Source organism: Ovis canadensis, chromosome 4, assembly GCF_042477335.2.
Source record: "Ovis canadensis isolate MfBH-ARS-UI-01 breed Bighorn chromosome 4, ARS-UI_OviCan_v2, whole genome shotgun sequence".
NCBI classification, from domain to species: Eukaryota; Metazoa; Chordata; class Mammalia; order Artiodactyla; family Bovidae; genus Ovis; species Ovis canadensis.
The window spans coordinates 97,274,755-97,294,656 of record NC_091248.1 but is presented as its reverse complement, the minus strand read 5'-3'; the positions used below and the strand labels follow the sequence as shown (position 1 = coordinate 97,294,656).

At 41.2% G+C, this 19,902-nt stretch overlaps 1 protein-coding gene across 2 annotated transcripts in view; it reads right to left on the bottom strand.

Moving 5' to 3' along the window:
• Positions 1 to 17,926, bottom strand: part of AMPH (amphiphysin) — a 214,624-nt gene extending 196,698 nt beyond the window's left edge. Inside the window, exon 1 of one of the 2 annotated variants that reach the window (XM_069588261.1) lies at positions 17,669 to 17,926. In XM_069588261.1, the coding sequence (XP_069444362.1) occupies positions 17,669 to 17,737 (69 nt within the window). In that variant the 5' untranslated portion in view covers positions 17,738 to 17,926. The remainder of the gene's footprint in view (positions 1 to 17,668) is intronic. The other variant, XM_069588262.1, reaches the window with a different exon arrangement.
• Between the last annotated feature and the right edge of the window lie 1,976 nt (positions 17,927 to 19,902).

Genomic DNA, 19,902 nt, shown 5'->3' with positions numbered 1-19,902 from the left:
AAAAATTGTTACTAGACACAAAGCGGGACATTTTATAATGACAAAAAGGTCAATTCATAAAGAAGACATAAGAAATAGAAACATTTATGCACCTAACAAAATGTATAAAGCAACAATTGACAAAACTGAAGAGAAGAATAAACAATTCAAAAATAATAGTGGAAGACTCCACTACCTCACCTTCAGTAACGGACAAAACAATTAAACAGAAAACCAGTAAGAAAATGGAGGGTATGAACAACACTATAAATCAGTGTCCTAGCACACATCTACCTATAGGTCACTTCACTCAACAGCAGATTACAATTCTTCTCAAATGCACATGGTATATCCTCCAGGACAGATCACATGTTAGGCTGTAAAACAAAGTCCAACAAATTTTTTACAGTTTTATTGAGATGTAATTGACATAACATTGTGTAAGTTTAAGGTATGCAACATAATGACTTGATATATGTATGTACAAATGGTTCCTGACTTAGGCCAGTTCAACTTACAATTTTTCAACTTATCTGGGTGCAAAAGTGATACCCATTCAGTAGAAAGTATACTTCAAATTTTGAATTTTTATATTATCCTGGACTAAGCAATATCTGGTACAATATAGGTATACCTCAGAGGTAGTGTGGGTTCAGTTCCACAATAAGGTGAATACTGCAGGAAAGCTAGTCATAGAGATTGTTAGGTTTCTTGGTGCATATAACGGGCTTCCCTGGTGGCTCAGATGGTAAAGAATCTGCCTACAATATAGGAGACCTAGGCTCAATTCTTGGGTTGGGAACATCCCCTGGAAAAGGCCATGGCAACCCACTCCAGTATTCTTGTTTGGAGAATCCCCATAGACAGAGGAGCCTAGCAGGCTGCAGTTCATGGGGTTGCAAGGATCAGACATGACTGAGTGACTAAGCACAAGTTCATATAAAAGTTCAGAACACTTGTCTACACTACACTTTGCCTAAATACGGGTTCAACAGCTTACATCTAAAAAAATCTACATATATACCTTAATTAAAAAATGTGTTATTGCTAAAAAATGCTAACCATCATTTGATCCAGCAGTAAGTCATAATCTTTTTTCTGATAAAGAGTTAGAACTACTGCAAGAATTACCAAAATGTGACACGGATACATGAAGAGCAAATGCTGTTGGGAAAATGGTGCCAATAGACCTGCTTAACGCAAGGTTACAACAAACCAACTTGCAGAAAACACCATATCTGGGAAATGCAGTAAAACCAAGCACACACACACAAAATAAGGTATTTTATTAGAATAAGCTGTCTCATGATGCTGGGCAGCAGCAGTGAATGCAGCTCTGAGCAGCCATGAGATCAAGAGGGGGACCAATACACTTACAGCCACTCTGTACCCAGACAACCTTCCCATTACTTTCAGTAGAGAACTCATTGTTTTGGGGTAAAATGTCCTATAGATATCAATTAGGTCTAACTGGTCTATTGTATCATTTAAAGTTTGTGTTTCTTTGTCAATTTTCTGTTTAGTTGATCTATCCATAGGTGTGAGTAGAGTACTCAATAAATTACATGAGATATTCAACACTGTATTTTAAAATAGGTTTTACATTATGCGATGTTGCCCAACTATGAACAAAGGTAAGTGTCCTGAGCATATTTAACATAGCTTAGGCTAAGCTATGATATTTGGTAGGTCAGGTGCACGAAATGCATTTTTCAACTTAGGATATTTTTAACTTATGATGAATTTATCAGGACATATGTCAAGGAAGATCTGTACTTTAAAATGATTACCACAATAAGTTTATTAACATCCATCATGTCACATAGTTACAATTTTTTTTGTTTTGAGAAATTTTAAGATCTACTCTCTTAGCAACTTTCGAATATAGAGTACAGTATTGTTAATTTCAGAGAAGGCGATGGCACCCCACTCCAGTACTCTTGCCATGGACGGAGGAGCTTGATAGGCTGCAGTCCATGGGGTTGCGAAGAGTCGGACATGACTGAGCGATTTCACTTTCACTTTTCACTTTCCTTCACTGGAGAAGGAAATGGCAACTCACTCCACTGTTCTTGCCTGGAGAATCCCAGGGATGGGGGAGCCTGGTAGGCTGCCGTCTATGGGGTCGCACAGAGTCAGACACGACTGAAGCGACTTAGCAGTAGCAGCAGCAGCAGCAGCAGCAGCAGCAGCAGCAGCAGCATTGTTAATTTAACCACAGTCAGCATATTGAACATTACATCCCCATAACTTATTTGTCTTATAGCTGCAAGTTTGTACCTTTTGACCACTTTCACCCAATTCCCCCATTCTCCATCCTTTCAGCTTTAAAAAAAAGTGCACAAAGTGAGAGATGCAAGTTAAGTTTTGTCTGAGGCAAAATGAGGACTATGTCCTGGGAAACAGCATTTCAAATAGCTCTGAGAAAACTGCCCCAAAGAGATAGGGGGAAGGTCAATATATTTTGCAAAGATTAAATCATGTGCTGCTGTAGCTGCTGACCTTCCATAGCCCCTGAAGGGAGTTTAGGATGGATATCAGAAATGAGGTACTCTGTGCCCTAGAAAAACTAGCAGAACAAGTTTTTAGATAGCTGGATATCTTCAGGAGCTGATTTTAGGAGCCCAATTCTTGCATCTCCCTATATTTATATCTAGAAAATCACTAAATTCCTTCATGGTGACATCTGCTCCTTGTGACTAGCAAAAACCTTGTGAAAAAATATGTACTTGATTCTATGTTCTTTCCCTTTACCAAAATCACGTCTATGGAGAGTATGGAGAGTAACTGGCCTCCAGTTAAAATAAATTAATTAATTTTTTAAAAAAGAACACAGACACAAGTTCTCAACAAAATATTTTAACAAAATTTAAACTTAAAATATGATAATCCAGTTCCTATCAAATAGGGCTTCTTCAACTAGAGACCAAAACCATCCTCTGAGTTTTGATGACACTCCCTATGAGCCATATTAAGCAATCTCATTACTATTCACTCCATAATAAAACATACAAAATCAATGTAATTATAAATAAATTTCTCAAATTTTCCCATCTCTCTCTATCACCTACCAAAAATATGCAGCAATTTTTTGACACAAACATTTCTACTTTGTGTGAACAATGCACCAGCCAGATTTATTCTAAAATTATAATGGCTTTTACAGCACAAGATTACACAGACTCCAATCCTCCATGCTGTACAACACTCCTAATAAAGAAGACATTTGGCCCTTGATGAAACAACTCTGATTTGGCCTCTACAAAACTGACTGATTTCTTTGAAACCTAAGTAGGCTATTTTAAGAATAAGGATATTTTTAAGCATTGCATAGGGCACTGTTTTTTCACCTTTCGCTCTCTGCAACATTCAAGATAAATTTAGAGTCACTAGGTGGTAGAAAGCCTTGTTGTTGTTGTTATTCAGTTGCTAAGTCATGTCCGACTCATTGCAACCCCATGGACTGCAGCACACCAGGCTCCCCTATCTTTCACTATCTCCCAGAGTTTGCTCAAACTCATGTCCCAGAAAGCCTTACTCTCTATACTATAACCCTGAAGTGGACTTAGCAGCTCATTTATGTCCGACTCTTTGCGATCCCATGGACTGTAGCCCACCAGACTCCTCCATCCATGGAATTTTCTAGGCAAGAGTACTGGAGTGGGTTGCCATTTCATTCTCCAGGGGATCTTCCTAACCCAGGGAATGAACCCGGGCCTCCTGCATTGCAGGTAGATGCTTTACCATCTGAGCCACCAGGGAATCCTCTAGAAGCTCATACCCACCACAAAATCTCAACCAAGCCCCTTTCTCTAAAGCAGTGTACTCTGCATTCATTAAGACTTTGAATTAACTTATTAAAAATGCATATTCTTGAGTCTTAATATGAGATTCTGGTAGGTTTTAAAATAGGCCCAAGAATCTACATTCTTAACTCACTCCCCCAAATATTCTTGACTATCGTGAAAACACTACCCTGGGGTACTGGATTTCTAGATTTACTCTCTAGGCTTCAAAGGAGAAATCACAGGCCAATATCAGTTCCCAGGAGAGCCCTCTCATGGACCATGTTTCATAATGCTAGTGATCCCAGTGCTTACATGCATTTCCTACAGAGGCGAGAAGAAAAATCTGGACACAGTTTGCTTGGAGACTCAGAGAAGAACCCACCAAACAAAGAGCAGGTGGGAAGTTCATTTTTTGCTGTAGAAACACATAGGTTAAAAAGAGAGGATTTCTTGTATGGAGGTCTCAAATATAGAGTATGTGAAAGGTATCACACTGATCTAGGCTGTGCTACCACAAAATGGAGTATCCTTCCATGGCTTGAGCCATCTATGCTACTCAACTATTAGCAATCATTATTAGATAAGGGAAGAGTCTGCCTGCTACTGAAGATTCTCTTCCAAATTTAAGATTCTTCTCAAGCTGCCAATTATCTCAGATTCTTAAACTCAAGACCACAGCTTGCAATATAATCAGGTCAGTGCCTACAAAATAATTAAGGCCTCCAGCATTAATCATGTGGGTTCTCTTCTCTTCTCTCTCTCATTAAAAGTTGGGAATCCAAGTGGATTCAAACCTTTTAGTGAATGTCGCTCAGTCACGTCTGCCTCTTTGTGACCCCATGGATTATACAGACCATGGAATTCTCCAGGCCAGAATACTGGAGTGGGTAGCCTTTCCCTTCTCCAGGGGATCTTCCCAACCCAGGGAGCAAACCCAGGTCTCCCGCATTGCAGGTGGATTCTTTACCAGCTGAGCCACAGGGAAGCATAAAAATACTAGAGTGGGTAACCTATCCCTTCTCCAGGGGATCTTCCTGACCCAGGAATCAAACCAGGGTCTCCTGAATTGCAGGAGGATTCTTTACCAACTGAGCTATCAGGGAAGCCCATTCAAACCTTTTAAAGACAAACTAATCTTTCCAGATGTGCAGCATTTAAAATTTTTATAAGGACTTTAATTTCTATTTTGAATTCCTGATAGCTTCTGAGTTCCTTGGACTGCAAGGAGATCAAACCAGTCAATCCAGCAGAAAATCAGTCCTGAATATTCATTGGAAGGACTGATGCTGAGCCTGAAACTCCAACACTTTGGCCACCTGATGCAAAGAGCTGACTCATTGGAAAAGACCCTGATGCAGGGAAAGATTGAAGGCAGGAGGAGAAGGGGATAACAGAGGATGAGATGTTTGGATAGCATCACCAACTCTATGGACATGAGTTTGAGCAAGCTCCAGGAGTTGGCAACAGACAGGGAAGCCTGGTGTGCTGCAGTCCATGAGGTTGCAAAGACATGACTGAGGGCCTGAACTGAACTATGATAAGAGACCCTGCTGTTTTTCAGTCGATAAGTCATGTCCAACTCTTTGCAACCCCATGAACCACGAACTGCAGCACACCAGGCTTGGCTATCCTTCACTATCTACCAGAGTTTGCTTAAATTCATGTCCATTAAGTCAATGATGGTATCTAACCATCTCATCCTCTGCTATCCCCTCTCCTTTTGCCTTCAATCTTTCCCAGTATCAGGGTCTTTTATAATGAGTCAGCTCTTCACAGCAGGTGGCCAAATATTAGAGTTTCAGCTTCAGTCCTTCCAATGAATATGCAGGGTTGATCTCCTTTAGGATTGACTGGCTTTATCTCCTTGCTGTCCAAGGAACTCTCAAGAGTCTTCTCCAGCACCACAATTCAAAAACATCAGTTCTTCAGCACTCAGCCTTCTACATGGTCCAACTCTCACATCTGTACTTGACTACTGGAAAAACCAAAGCTTTGACTATACAGACTTTTGTACGCAAATTAATGTCTTCATTTTTTAACATGCTGTCTAGCTTTGTCATAGTTTTCCTTTTTCCAAGGAGCAAGTCTTTTAATTTCATGGTTGCAGTCACAGTCGGCACAGATTTTGGAGGCTGAGAGAATAAAATCTGTCACTGCTTCGACTTTTTCCCCTTCTATTTGCCATGAAGTGATGGAACCAGATGCCATGATCTTTGTTTTTTGAATGTTGAGTTTTAAGCCAGTTTTTTCACTCTCCTCTTTAACCATCATCAAGAGGCTCTTTAGTTACATAGCCATAAAAACAGATTCCGCTTGTGTATACTGCTATTGTACAAAGGGATCTTTGTATGACAGATAATTCATGTCTGAAACCAGCGTCCTGCCTCTCTATCAAGGGGGAACTTTGCCCCAGAAAGACCCTTTAACACCTGAGAGTAAAAATTGGATCACACAAAAGAGAGACTGCAACTACAAAAAGACTCTCCCAATTAGGGTCCACTTCTCCACTTTGATAAATATGCAAATGGTAGAGGAGATCATTGACAAGGCCAATGCTAACAGTCAATTCTGACACTATTTTCTTTTTTTTTTTTTTTTTTTTTTTGTTCTTTTTTTTTTTTCTTAATTTTATTTTGTTTTTTTTTTTTTATTTTTAGTTTTTTATTTTTTACATTTTAAAATCTTTAATTCTTACATGCATTCCCAAACATGAACCCCCCTCCCACCTCCCTCCTCATAACATCTTTCTGGGTCATCCCCATGCACCAGCCCCAAGCATGCTGCATCCTGCGTCAGACATAGACTGGCGATTCAATTCACATGATAGTATACATGTTAGAATGTCATTCTCCCAAATCATCCCACCCTCTCCCTCTCCCTCTGAGTCCAAAAGTCCGTTTTCTATAGCTCTTATTTTTATCTTATCTATTGTGAATAAGGGAGACGGCAATGGCAACCCACTCCAGTACTCTTGCCTGGGAAATCCCATGGACAGAGGAGCCTGGTAGGCTGCAGTCCATGGGGTTACGAAGAGTCAGACACGATTGAGCAACTTCACTTTCACTTTTCACTTTCATGCATCAGAGAAAGAAATGGCAACCCACTCCAGTGTTCCTGCCTGGAGAATCCCAGGGACGGGAGCCTGGTGGGCTGCTGTCTATGGAGTCACACAGAGTCGGACACGACTGACGTGACTTAGCAGCAGCATTGTGAATGAGGGCAAAGAGTCTGATGTCTGGAATGCTCACTGACTACTATAATTCCCACACCATTATCTTACTCCTCTTGTCTGGATAACTGCAACTCGTCCTTAGAATCTTAGCTTAATATCTACCTTCTTCAGGTAGGTATGTCCAACTCTCTCACTCCAGGTGAAATCCCTAGTTACATTTTTTAAAATTTCTTTTTCTTTTCATAGAATTTTTAATTATTATTTTTCATTAATTACTATGTAGTTACTTTTAAGTTCAAAGGTTTATCTCTCTACCAGCTCCTGCTGGTCTATGATCAACCAAGATGTCTTTGTTGAATGCTATATTATAATGCTATATTAGTAGCAAGTGCCTTTCAGGCATTAGATTTTTAATAAATGACTCTAAATGAATAACCAAATTTTACCAGGTTGACTTTACAATAGAATATATAACTATTAGAATATGTACATCTAGCATAAATGTATACACACACACACACACACACACACACACACATATGTGCATGTGCATGTTAAGTCACTTCAATCATGTCCAATCCCTTGGTATCCTATGGACTGTAGCCTGCCAGGCTCCTCCTTCCATGGGATTCTCCATGCAAGAATACTGGAGTGGGTTGTCATGTCCTCCTCCAGCAGATCCTCCCTACCCAGGGATGGAATCTGCATATCTTATGTCTCCTGCATTGGCAGGTGGGTACCTTACCACTAGTACCACCTGGAACGCCCATATATATATACATGTGTATACATTTTTTCAGGTTCTTCCCACTTCTGAACTAAACTGTCAAATAAATAACTATATGAGAATAAGATGAAAATGACCAAAATTATAGCTTTTTTATTTTTATACATCTGTTCTAAATAATTTCAGGGTAATCAAAATTAATATACTATGCATAGCAAATATTTTAAAACTAAGATCTATTCATGGCTTTATCCAGCATTACTCCTCTAAAGATTCACTCAGTATATATTCAGGAAATATAATGTACTACACTTAAATGTAGATTTGAATCAATAAGAATGAAGTTTCAACATTACTATATGAAAAGTTGACCTGTGGATGTGTTCCCAAGAAATCGTGATTACTTTTGTGTTAATTTTACACAGTGCTGTGTGTAGAGTCTTACTATATATACTTTCATAGGTGAATTCCTCAAACTCTGTGATGATGGCAGTTCCATTATGTAAACATTAGCCATTTATCTGGAAAATTCTATCTGTAACACAAGAAATCTTTTTATCCATTATCCCATCACTGAAGCCCACAGGCTTACATATTTCCTCAGGTGTTCTATTCAGATGGCCCCTAATTTAAAGGGCTATAAAAATGGAAAGAAAAGTATATTTGAAGAGTCAAGTAGAAATTTCCAGACTTAAAAAGTCAGAACATATCATTTTTAAAAATACTCTTTGCCTTCTCAACTCATTTGCTCACAAAGTACTTCACAATATTTTTTAAAACAATCTCTTTCTCTCTCACATAAACACACACATACATCTTTGAATGGACTCATGACCCAAAAGAAATTTACAGGGAAGGATGCTGAGGCTCCGCTAGGGTAGTATTCTCAAACTGCAGGCTTAAAATCAATTTGATACGTCCCTATGAGCATGTTATTAAAAACAGAAGAATGTGGACTGGCATGAATAAATTGGATGATCAGTGTTTGCTGATGTCGAGTTTCCTAACTTAGGAACCGTGGCATGATGGGAAATCTTGGAGTGAGAATCTGTGTGTACATATGCGAGTATATTTGGAAATGATAAACCCACTGATAAAGAGCTCACACATTGGGAGTTTAGGGCTGCTATGACACAGAGTGGCCATAGTTGAGTATAACCCTGGAGAAAAAGGCTTCCTGGCCCTGCCCTCTCTGTGAGAGCTATTGGGGTAGTGAGGGGGGATGCCACTGGGTTCCTGATACACTGCAGTGCTCACCCCAGGGGACAGGACTGACATCTGAAAGCTGGACTCCCTTACCATACGGCCATAGTAAAAATTAAGACTTCTTTAGGGAAGGGAAACTCCCCATAGGATTTCAGAACTTATCATAAGACGGACACCCCAGGGAGCAGTAAGTGTATCTTCATGATATACTGGAACATTTATGTATTTTTTAAAAATCATTTGAGAACTTTTTACATGGGACCTAATTTTATACTCCAAGTGGACCATATTATTTATACAAGCATTTCAGATATTTTAAGTTGTATTGGTTCATAGACAAGCTGACTTTTAAAGTATGATTTATGGAAAACACATACAATATGCTATGTTGCAAAGGATAATGATAACTTTGTAAAAAGTTAAAATCTCAGACCCTACAGTTCTGATTCTCTATTATATTCGTTCCTGGGGAAAGAAGGATGATGCACATAAGCATGCTTATGTGTAAAAAAAAAAAAATGAAGAAGGCAACCTTACTCTCAAGAATGCCCTCAAAATTATTTTTAATTCTGTCAGTTCATAATACAGCCAGAGAAAATTATCTTAGTAGAAGCAAAGGTATATGTCATACAATGTGGAACTGGACAACAAAGTCTTCAGATGATCTTAAACGGGGAAACCCTGTAAGTGCCTCAGAGACTCAGTCTCTAAAGAGTCCTCAAATGTAAACATGGTCATATAAGCTAATCTTCCACAGAAAAGGCTCTGGTCCCAGGTAAATTCTCCTGATCAGAGCAAGGTATTTCTTCTCCCACTCAATCTGCATAAATAAAATAAACACAGGCACATGCTCACCAGTACAGGCACATGCAAGCACCATTTATAGGTCTCCCTTTGAGAACAAACCTAAATGCAAGCATCTGGAAAGCAACAATTTTTTTTTTTAAACCCACAAAGTCACATAATTTGCCATGCATGGAGACTACATTGCTTTTCTTGCTATATCACACAATCAACATTGGACTGAACCACAGGATTCTATCAATATCTGTTTGACCCATAAAACTAAGAATTTAGCACAGTTCAATGTAGAGGAAAGCAACTCTGAATATTCATTGGAAGGGCTGGTGCTGAAGCTCCAATACTTTAGCCATCTGATGTGAAGATCCAACTCATTGGAAAAGACCCTGATGCTCGGAAAGATCAAAGGCAAAAGGAGAAAGGAGCAGCAGAGAATGCGATGGGTAGACAGTATCACCAACTCAATCAACATGAATTTGAGCAAACTTCAGGAGAAAGTGAAGAATAAGGGAGCCTAGTGTGCTGCAATCCATGGGATGGCAAAGAGTCAGACATTACTTAATGACTGAACAACAAAACCTAATATTTATGGAGTTCCATCCATCTTTGAAACTCTTAATTTTATTTTATATGCTATCTTCACAAAACGACAGTTCAAATGACAATGATACACAGTGAAAACTTTATCATAATTCCACAAAAGTCAGAGAAAGAATAATGTAGGTGGATGCTTTCAGGCAATGTGTTTGCAGAGGTGGAAAGTAAACTAGCGAGAAAACACAGTGTCAAATAATACATCATCGCTGCATACATACAATTCACGATACATTTGGTCTTTCCCCTCAAGCATCTACAATTTACTCAGGAAGATACAATGCATGAAAAAAACTCCACCTAAGACTATTATATAACAGTCACTCATGGCAGATAAACTAGCACAAAGACTATAGAACAGTATATGTCCTTAGAGTTTATATAATGTAACTCTCTTATTGGGCTTCCCTCATAGCTCAGTTGGTCGCGTGCAATGCAAGCGACCCTGGTTCCATTTCTGGGCTGGGAAGATCCGCTGGAGAAGGGATAGGCTACCCACTCCAGTATTCTTGGGAACACTGGAGGGAAGCCTTGTGGCTCAGCTGGTAAATAATCTGCCTGCAATGCGGGAGACCTGGGTTTGCTCCCTGGGTTGGGAAGATCCCCTGGAGAAGGGAAAGGCTACCCACTCCAGTATTCTGGCCTGGAGAATTCCATGGACTATAATTCCATGGACTGAGCAACTTTCACTTTACTTTCACTTTCACTCTTATTAATACTAAAATCTAATACTGAAAGAGGCTAGTATTATAACATACCAAAAGCCTCCCTCCTTACTAGAGTCACATTAAAAAAAAATATTTGAATGCATGCTCAGTCGCTTCAGTCAGGTCAGACACTTTTCAACCCTATGGACTATCTGTCACCTGTCAGGCTCCTCTCTCCATGGGGATTCTCCAGGCAATAACACTGGAGTGGGTTGCCATTTCCTCCTCCAGGGGATCTTCCCAACCCAAGGACTGAACCCATATCTCATGTCCTGAATTAGCAGGCAGGTTTTTTACCACTAGTGCCATCTGGGAAGCCAGTTTTAATCTTAAAAAATGTTTGAACTGCACCACCAACTTAAATATTGCATAGAGGTCAAGGAGGGTTAAGACAAAATAAAGGTCACTGGATTTCACAAATGAATAAAGATGGACAAAAAAATCCCAGAGATATTAAATACTTAAGCAAAAAAGGCCTCTGAAAAAAACAGGCAAACTGACTGTATTATTTACATCCATTTCCTCCCAAGACCCTTGCAAGAAAAATGACAACAAAGGAATTTAAAAAAGGTATGAACATACATGGATAAAAAGAGGAGAGGTGTTACTAGTGGATGAGAGAGCTCAATACATTTTACAGAAACAAAAAAGTAGACACAAGAATGGAAACAATTCAGCCAAATAGAGACAAGTACTTCCTCGAAGTGCCTGTTTAGGCAACCCATGAAAAAGCAGCCAATTCTCACGAGTCACAAACACACTCTACCTTAGAACCTGGATCCACCAAGAACTGCAAAAAGTGAGGATAAAGCACAACACTGACAATGGGGAACAGTTTGAAAGCCTGGGATTATAGAATAGATGGGCCTTCAAGTCCCTTCCTCAACCCCAACATTGGCGAGGAAAGACCCAGGATGACAGCTGTGTAGCAGGCTTAGAAAAAAATCAGCCCAGCTTACAGTAAAAGGGCAGAGACGACGAACTGACAGAGTTTGGGGTAGGGGGTCCTTCAGTAGGAGAACATAATTGCATTATCTGATTTTACTGAACCCTTGATTATAATTGCTGTTGTTGTTCAGTCGCTCAGTCACGTCTGACTCTTTGCAACCCCATGGACTGCAGCATCACAGGCTTCCCTGTCCTTCACCATCTCCTGGAGCTTGCCCAAACTCATATATATTGAGTCAGTGATGCCATCCAACCATCTTATCCTCTATTGTCCCCTTCTCCTCCTCCCTTCAATCTTTTCCAGCATCAGGGTCTTTTCCAATGAGTCGGCTCTTTTCATCAGGTGGCCAAAGTATTGGACCTTCAGTTTCAGCATCAGTCCTTCCAATGAATATTCAGGATTGACTTTCTTTAGGATTGACTGATTTGATCTCCTTGCTGTCCAAGGGACTCTCAAGAGTCTTCTCCAACATCACAGTTCAAAAACATCAATTTTTCAGCACTCAGGCTTCCTTATGGTCCAACTCTCACATCCATACGTGATTAGTGGAAAACCATAGCTTTGACTATACGGACCTTTGATACAATATTGGTAGGCATTTAACAGATCTGATGAAGCAAGAACAAACAATTCTACATAGCTCATAGAAAAATAAGCAAACAGAAATAAGGCTATGATTAACTCTAGGAAAACAAAAAACTACATGAAAAATCTAATCTTCTGATAAGGTTTCATAAAAATTTTAAACTTCATTTCATCCAAGGGCACCATTAAGAAAGAAAAACACAAGCCACTTTCTGGGAGAACACCTTCACAGAATGTCTATCTGAGGAAGGACTCATATACTAAATATATAAAGAACTTCTACAAGTCAATAAGGAAACAACAAGCAACCCAAATAAAACACAGACTTGAACAAACACTTTGCAAAAGAAGATATCAAAATAACCAATATGTACAATAAAAGGTGTTCATCAGGAAAATGATGGTAAAGGAATTTAAAATGCATGAACATAGAAAAGGACAACAGGTGAGGCATGAAGGTTGAGAGTTTTCTGGTGTGATAGAAATGTTCTGTGTGATAGCTATACAGAGATCCATATACACAAAAATCCACAAAGGCTGAATACTTAAGATGTGTGTGTTATAGTCAACAAACATTATACTTTCTTTTGATCTTATCAATTAGGCTTTTTAAAGCTTTTTTATTTTACATTGGAGTATTGTTGATTAACAACGTTGTGTTAGTTTCAGCTGTACGATAAAGTGATTCAGTTATACATGTACAAATACCTATTCTTTTCCATACTTTACCATTTTAAAAATATAATCCTCAGCAATCAACTATTTTTGCTATATTATTAGGGGATATGGAAGTAGAGGGAAGAATGTATGAGAGCTAAATCTTTACCTATTTCACCAAATATGAAAGGATAGATTCAGAAGTAGTTTTAAATATAATTTGAGAGGCACTGTGATTAATAATAGCTGCCTCTGGGGAAACAAGATTGGTGGTTGAGGAGAGAGGAGACAGGGGACTGCTATTTTTCATAATAAGCCTTTTATTAATATTTTATTTTTTAAACTGTGGATGTATTAATTTGATAAGAAATTTTAAATGAATATTAAATTATTAACTACGTGATTCTTTACACAAACATGGGACAGGAAAGCTTTTTAATTATACCTCAGTGGACACTTTTTATTTTGCCAGCCCAGTACCCATTCCATTTTCTGTCCTCTGATTCTCCCTCCTCCACGAGCATGGCATATGGTCTAGAGGACATTTCTTCACCCCAGCTTCCACAGAAGTCTGTGATTCAGGCCCAGTCCAACCCATGGCCCTGGCCCTTGGCCAGAGATTTCTTTCTTCCAGGGTGAGGAACCACCAAGTTGGGCTGGTGAGGGCTATCCTGAGTAATCCATAAATAGTGACATGCTCTTGCCTAGAGCTGCTGGCAGCCATCTTGCCACCAAAAGAGAAGAACCTGCCCAAGAATGGGGCTGACTAGATGGCTGCAGAGATGAGAGGTAGGGAGAAAACACCTGAGCCCTGATGTCTGTGGTTGAATCCCTGCTTCCATGCAGGCCTGATATGTGTCCACCGCTGCCCCTTTCCTAATTATAAGAGGCAGTACCGTGTAATCAAGAAGCACTGGACTGCTTGGGTTCAAACTTCAGCTTTACTGCATACTGTGTGACCTTGGGCATGTAACTTAATCTCTTCTTCATCTATAAAACAGGGATAATAATAGTACCTAACTCCACAGAATCAAATGAGTTAACATATATAACAGAAATGTGTACATATATTTTTAAATACACATATATAAGAATATATATATGTTCATAGTTTAATAAAAGTACATATTGTATTTGTATTCATTTAAATTTATATGTGCAAGAACTATATTTTTATTTTTAGTAATTAAATCTTTTTTTTTCCTTAAGCCAGTTTGAACTGAGTTTTCTGACATTTACAAGTGGCAGGATCCTAAGTAATTCAACATCCAAAAGAGGAAACCACACAAAATCAACTGATAGATTTAAGCAAATACAAAATAAATAAATAAACATAACACAAACATAAATATGCTCCATAGCAGAAAAAAATGCTCAAAAGTTAAAAAGTATATAGAAAGGAAGAAATAATATTTGTAACCTTTAGAATTGATAGTTTCTGCCCTTACAAATAACAAGATGGAGATGCTATACAAAACAGGCAAAATTATACAAACAAAATTCACAGATTAAAAAAACTAATACAAAAAATGTTAGACCTTTAAAAAATAAAACCAAGAAAAAGAATAGCAAGAGTTTTTTCCAATTATGTATCTGAAGAATGTTTTAAATTTTAGTATCTGCTAATGGCAAAGTCTCAGAGATTGCTGGTGAGAATGTAAATTGATTCAACCTTTCTGAAAGGCGATCTAACTATGATAAAAATAAGCATAACTTTGACAGAATAATTCTTCTAGGAATTTATTTAAGACGATACTTGAATGTGTAGCAACATTTCCCCTGTAAGTTTTCTCACTTATTTGCATTTATATTCAGAAACAATGGAAATTGAATGTCCAAAAATAGAGGATTCACTAAAATGCATACATTCCAATACTGTTCAGTCACTTTAAATCATGATGGAAAATATGTACATCTACTGAAAAATATTCATGATTATTAAATGAAATAAACAGGTTACAAAATCTTATAGGATGGATCTGTTTTAGTTGTATAAATACATACATATACAAGAGGAAAAAATCTACTGGGACACACATCAAACAATTGTGAGTCTCTGAGTGGTAGAATTTATGAGTGTTCTAATTTGTTGGTGGTTTTTTTTTCCCCCTTATATATGCATTTCACTTTTTTTTCCTCCAAAGAAACTTTACAGGCTTTCAATTAAAAATACTATATTAAATTCATAGAAAGCCGTAAGTTACCTGAAAGAGTAGTTTGTCATGCATTTGGAGGGAAAATGCATGCAAGCTGTTAGGTGGATCAAAAATGATGAGAACGTGAGAGAGTGGACTCTTTTGAGAAAATTTGTGGTAAAAACCAGGAACAAAGGGTCTCAAGAACATACATGGCACATAGTTACTACAACAGAGCATCTGGAGAAGAGCAGGAGACTGAAGATGCAAAAAGAAGGCATCACTGGAGGAGATGTCTTATGAACCCATCAATAGCGGCACACTACGTTTTCCATTGTCCAGAGGCTACTGTTTGAGCTTGGCTGGACTGCCTTACCTTGGATGTGCACATGCTCTTTTCCCATACACTGAACAGGCTCAGTAGGGGGTGCAGGACTTACCCAGGGCCAGAACCCACTCTCTCAGCCTCTTGGTGACTTAATCTTCTAAACTAGATACAACAGGCACTTTTCATCAGCAGCTTTCTCCAGGGAAGAAATCAGGACACTTGAAGCCCTGCTCAAAGCTTCCCTAGATCACTGTGATCAACCACCAGCCACAACTGCAATCATAACACACACTTGACCTTAGTAACGCAACAGTGAGTTTTCAACAATTTATAAGGGCTTGCATGCTAAGTCAGATTACATTTTCTTTTCAGTTATTTCTGGCATATTAACAGCTGGTAACCTAGATTAAGAAATAATTTAATATGTCAAAAGGCAGACTGTATCACTAAATTCCTTCACAGATGGAAAGTGGATTCAATGAAAAGCTTCAGACCCAAAATTCAAGCAATTACTTGGAAGGAGGGAGAGGGTGGGGTGGAATATCTACCAGTGGATAAAATGAAGTATGGAAAAATAATGACAAAACCTAACCAGGTTCCCAGCAGATTTTGGCTACGTTCTGGACACGCAGCCAGGGACTGGAAGCAGGCAGGAAGCCTTGCTAATTCAGCAGCTAAAGGAGTGGCAGGAGGATCACTGTTGGTTCAGGATAAGCTTGGGTAGATATTAAAAGAAATACAATCCTCTTACTGCATTGAGAGCCTGGATGTGTGAAGGGAGGGACTAAAGGCAGCCACCAAGCCTCTGGGAACACAGAGAGGCAAAGGGATCAGTGCCCCCCTTCAGCTCAGTTCCTGGCGGTCAGTGGGAATTGGAGGGCAGTCTAAGAGTCTGCAGAGGGAAATTCACTGCCACAGTGAGCAACGCGGCAAATCTGACTTCCAGTAAAACAGGAAACCGCTAAACACCCAGAATCCCAGGGACAGAAAATACTTCCACGTGAAAGAGAACACAGTTCAACGGACACAAACCACGGGGCTTATTAGCTGGTGTCAATTTTCAAGCACAATGCTTAACATACAATATGAATGTCCTCTGCAAGGGACACAAATGAAGACCTCCGTGCTGGCAAGGTCTTGGTGACAAGCAGCAGGCAAGGGAAGCCAGGCAAGCCCAGTGCATGGAACAGTACCTCCCCAACTGCTGGGCGCTGGGCTTGACGTGGACCTGCCATTCATTTGTACCCATCTCTCGGGGAAAAAAATAATTGACTGTGACCGATCCTGAGGGGCTTGTGAAACACCAAGGAACCCAACTGGACCTTTTTTTTTTTTTTTTTAAATGCAGTAAAACGCCCTCCTCTATGCAGAAATGTGCAGAGAATAGTTAGGTTCGGGTCATATTTATCGTTGACCTTCCAGAGAAGGGCACTGGCGTCAAAAGGGATACACGTGTAACAGAGACCCCTCAAAAAGAAATAAAAAGCAAAGAAAAGGAAGTTGTGTATCTAGATCTCGGTTTTGAACTTCAGGATTCACTTCACTGCACTGTATTAAAGCCGTTGGGTTTGAGCGGTCAGCCCTCTTGATCCAAACAGATTTGAGAGGTGTAGCTTCTGTGCGAAATCGCTCTTGCCTGCTGCACCCAAGTAGCCAGAAATCCCGCCGGAGGAACTACAGCGCCGCAAGCTCCCGCCGGGACCCGCGAGCCGCCTGCGGGAGCGCGGGGAGCTGGCGCCGGGAGGGAGATGCGCTCCGCTCTGGGAGCCGCGGGCGACCCGCCGCACCTGCCTCAGCTCGTGCCCGGCGCCCGCCCAGCCGCGCAAGGGGAGAGGGAGCCGGGAGACCAAGCCCACCCCGCGCCTCCGGGGACCGGGTCTGCGCGCCCCCGACTGCCGGTTGCCGCCTTGCTGCAGTGGCTGCGGCGGAGGGCAGGGCGTCCCCGCGACCCCGGCCCCGGCCCGGCCTCCTGCGCTCCCCCGGCCAGCTCGGCCCTGCCTGCCCGAGTCCCCACCACCCGGCCTGCCGCGCGCTTCTGACCTTTTCTTGCGCGCGGTTGAGTCGCTTCTGGACGTTCTTGGCGAAGATGCCCGTCTTGATGTCGGCCATGGCTGCGGGTGCGCGGAGGCTGCGAGGAGCGGAGCGGGCGGCGAGGAGGAGCGGGAGACGAGGAGGAGGAGGAGCAGGAGGAGCGGGAGAGGCGGCGAAGAGCCGCCGAGCGCCAGGAGGGGTGAGGGAGGGGCGCGCCGGCGGGGACCCGCTTAAAGCGACAGAGCGGAGGCGGGACGCGCTGGCCCTGGCTGTGACCCGGGGCGGGGTGGCGCGCGAAAGAGAGTCAAAAAGCCCAGAGAGTGCCCACAGTGATGGAAGAGGAGGTCTGGTGCAGAAAGGAAAGGAAGCCAGCGGCGACCCCAGGGCCCTCAGCAGCTCCCGGGTTCTTTTCAGGAGGAGTTCGTGGTAGAGGAGGATGAGAGGGGCCCAATTCTCTCCAGAAAAAAAAAAAGAAGAAGAAGAAGAAAACGGTTGGAGAGAGGAGAACCCCGGGAATGTGGAACTGGAGCAACTCTGGGATGGAGAGGATTGGGCTGGTCTCCCAGAAGTTCCAGCTGGACCACCCAGGGCAGAAGGCACAGCCCTGGATTATCTGTGTGTCAGGAATACACTCGCCTCTGGCAACCTTAACAGGGATTCACCATCCTTAGTACACTTAGCAAGAGTAAGCTTAATAGGGATAAACTTATCCTATATGTACCCAGAGCTCCTGAAGTCTCTGAAGGAAGATCCAACTATTCCTATTCATTTCTCTCTGAGAGTGTGTGGAGAGTAAGGCACGCCGGCTGGTAAACAGGCCAGAAGAGAATCAGGCACCAGGAATTCTGTGAGTTCCAGAGAGCATCTCACTGCACCTCTGGAGTAAACAGATTGGCAGCACCCATGAACTGCCCCTGGATATCCACTCCTGGGGTAGTCCCCTCACCTTGATTCTAGAAGGCCCTGTAACCTGGCATTCACTAATAAGATAGGTGTAAGTACACTGTGCCAATTCCAGGCCTACACCTTGAGAAACCAGGCAGGTTTTGCTCCTACTGAAAAGCTTCAGCTACCCTGCTGTAAAAAGGCCCTTGGAGTTCAGTTCATTTGCTCAGTCGTGTCCAACTCTTTGCAACCCCATGCAGGGGAGCTTGCCAAGCCTCCCTGTCCATCACCAACTCCCAAGAGTTTACCCAAACTCATGTCCATTGAGTCGGTGATGCTATCTAACCATCTCATCTTCCGTCGGCCCCTTCTCCTCCTGCCTTCAATCCTTCCCAACATCAGGGTCTTTTCAAATGAATCAGCCCTTCGCATCAGGTGGCCAAAATATTGGAGTTTCAGCTTCAATATCAGTCCTTCCAATGAACACCCAGGACTGATTTCCTTTAGGATGGACTGGTTGGATCTCTTTGCACCCTGTAAAGCTTCAGCTACCCTGCTGTAAAAAGGCCCTTGGAGAGACTCCATGGAAAGGGAGAAGCCCTGAGATCACTTGGACAGGGAGAAAAACCCAAATTTCCCTGCATCTCAGCTGAGACCAGCCTCCTGGAGACACACTGGCTGAAAGCAGCCACACAAGAAGTCATAAGCAAGACCAGCAAAAGAACTGCCCAGCCAATCCTAGCCAAGAATGTGGAATGATGAGCAAAAAAAAAAAAAAGATAGTGGGTTTGTTACTGAATGCCAGTTCATGTGGCTGACACACAGTGAGGCCAAGCAAACCAAAATGTCAGAGTTTGGAGCAGAGAAAGGTTTACTGCAGGGCCACAGAAGGAGAATGGTAGGTGGTTCAGGAGAAAGGTGGGTGACTCGTGATTCCCTAAATCCTCAACTCTTTGAAGGAGTTTCAGCAAAACATTTTAAAGGCAAGGTGAAGGAGCAGCATGGGTCATTGTTGCAAACTTCTTGGTGTCAGAATCCTTTGTTCTTGCAGCTGTCCCTGGAGTTCAATTCAGGGTGGTCCTGTAAACTTCCAACTAGACAAATGTTTTTCTCTGTTCTGCGATTTTTTAATATTTATATGAATGCAAAAATGACCCTTTAAGTTCAGAGCCTTGAAAATGGTCTATCCTGTACATTTCAGGCTATAGGCAACATTCTTAACATTAAGCAAAAACCAGAGAATACAAATTTTAGAAGAAACAGATTCATTATGGAGTCAGATTTGTTCTTCCCTAATACAATTATAAGCCACTAACTTTTGGGATAGTTTGTTACTGAAATACCTATTCACTTGGTTC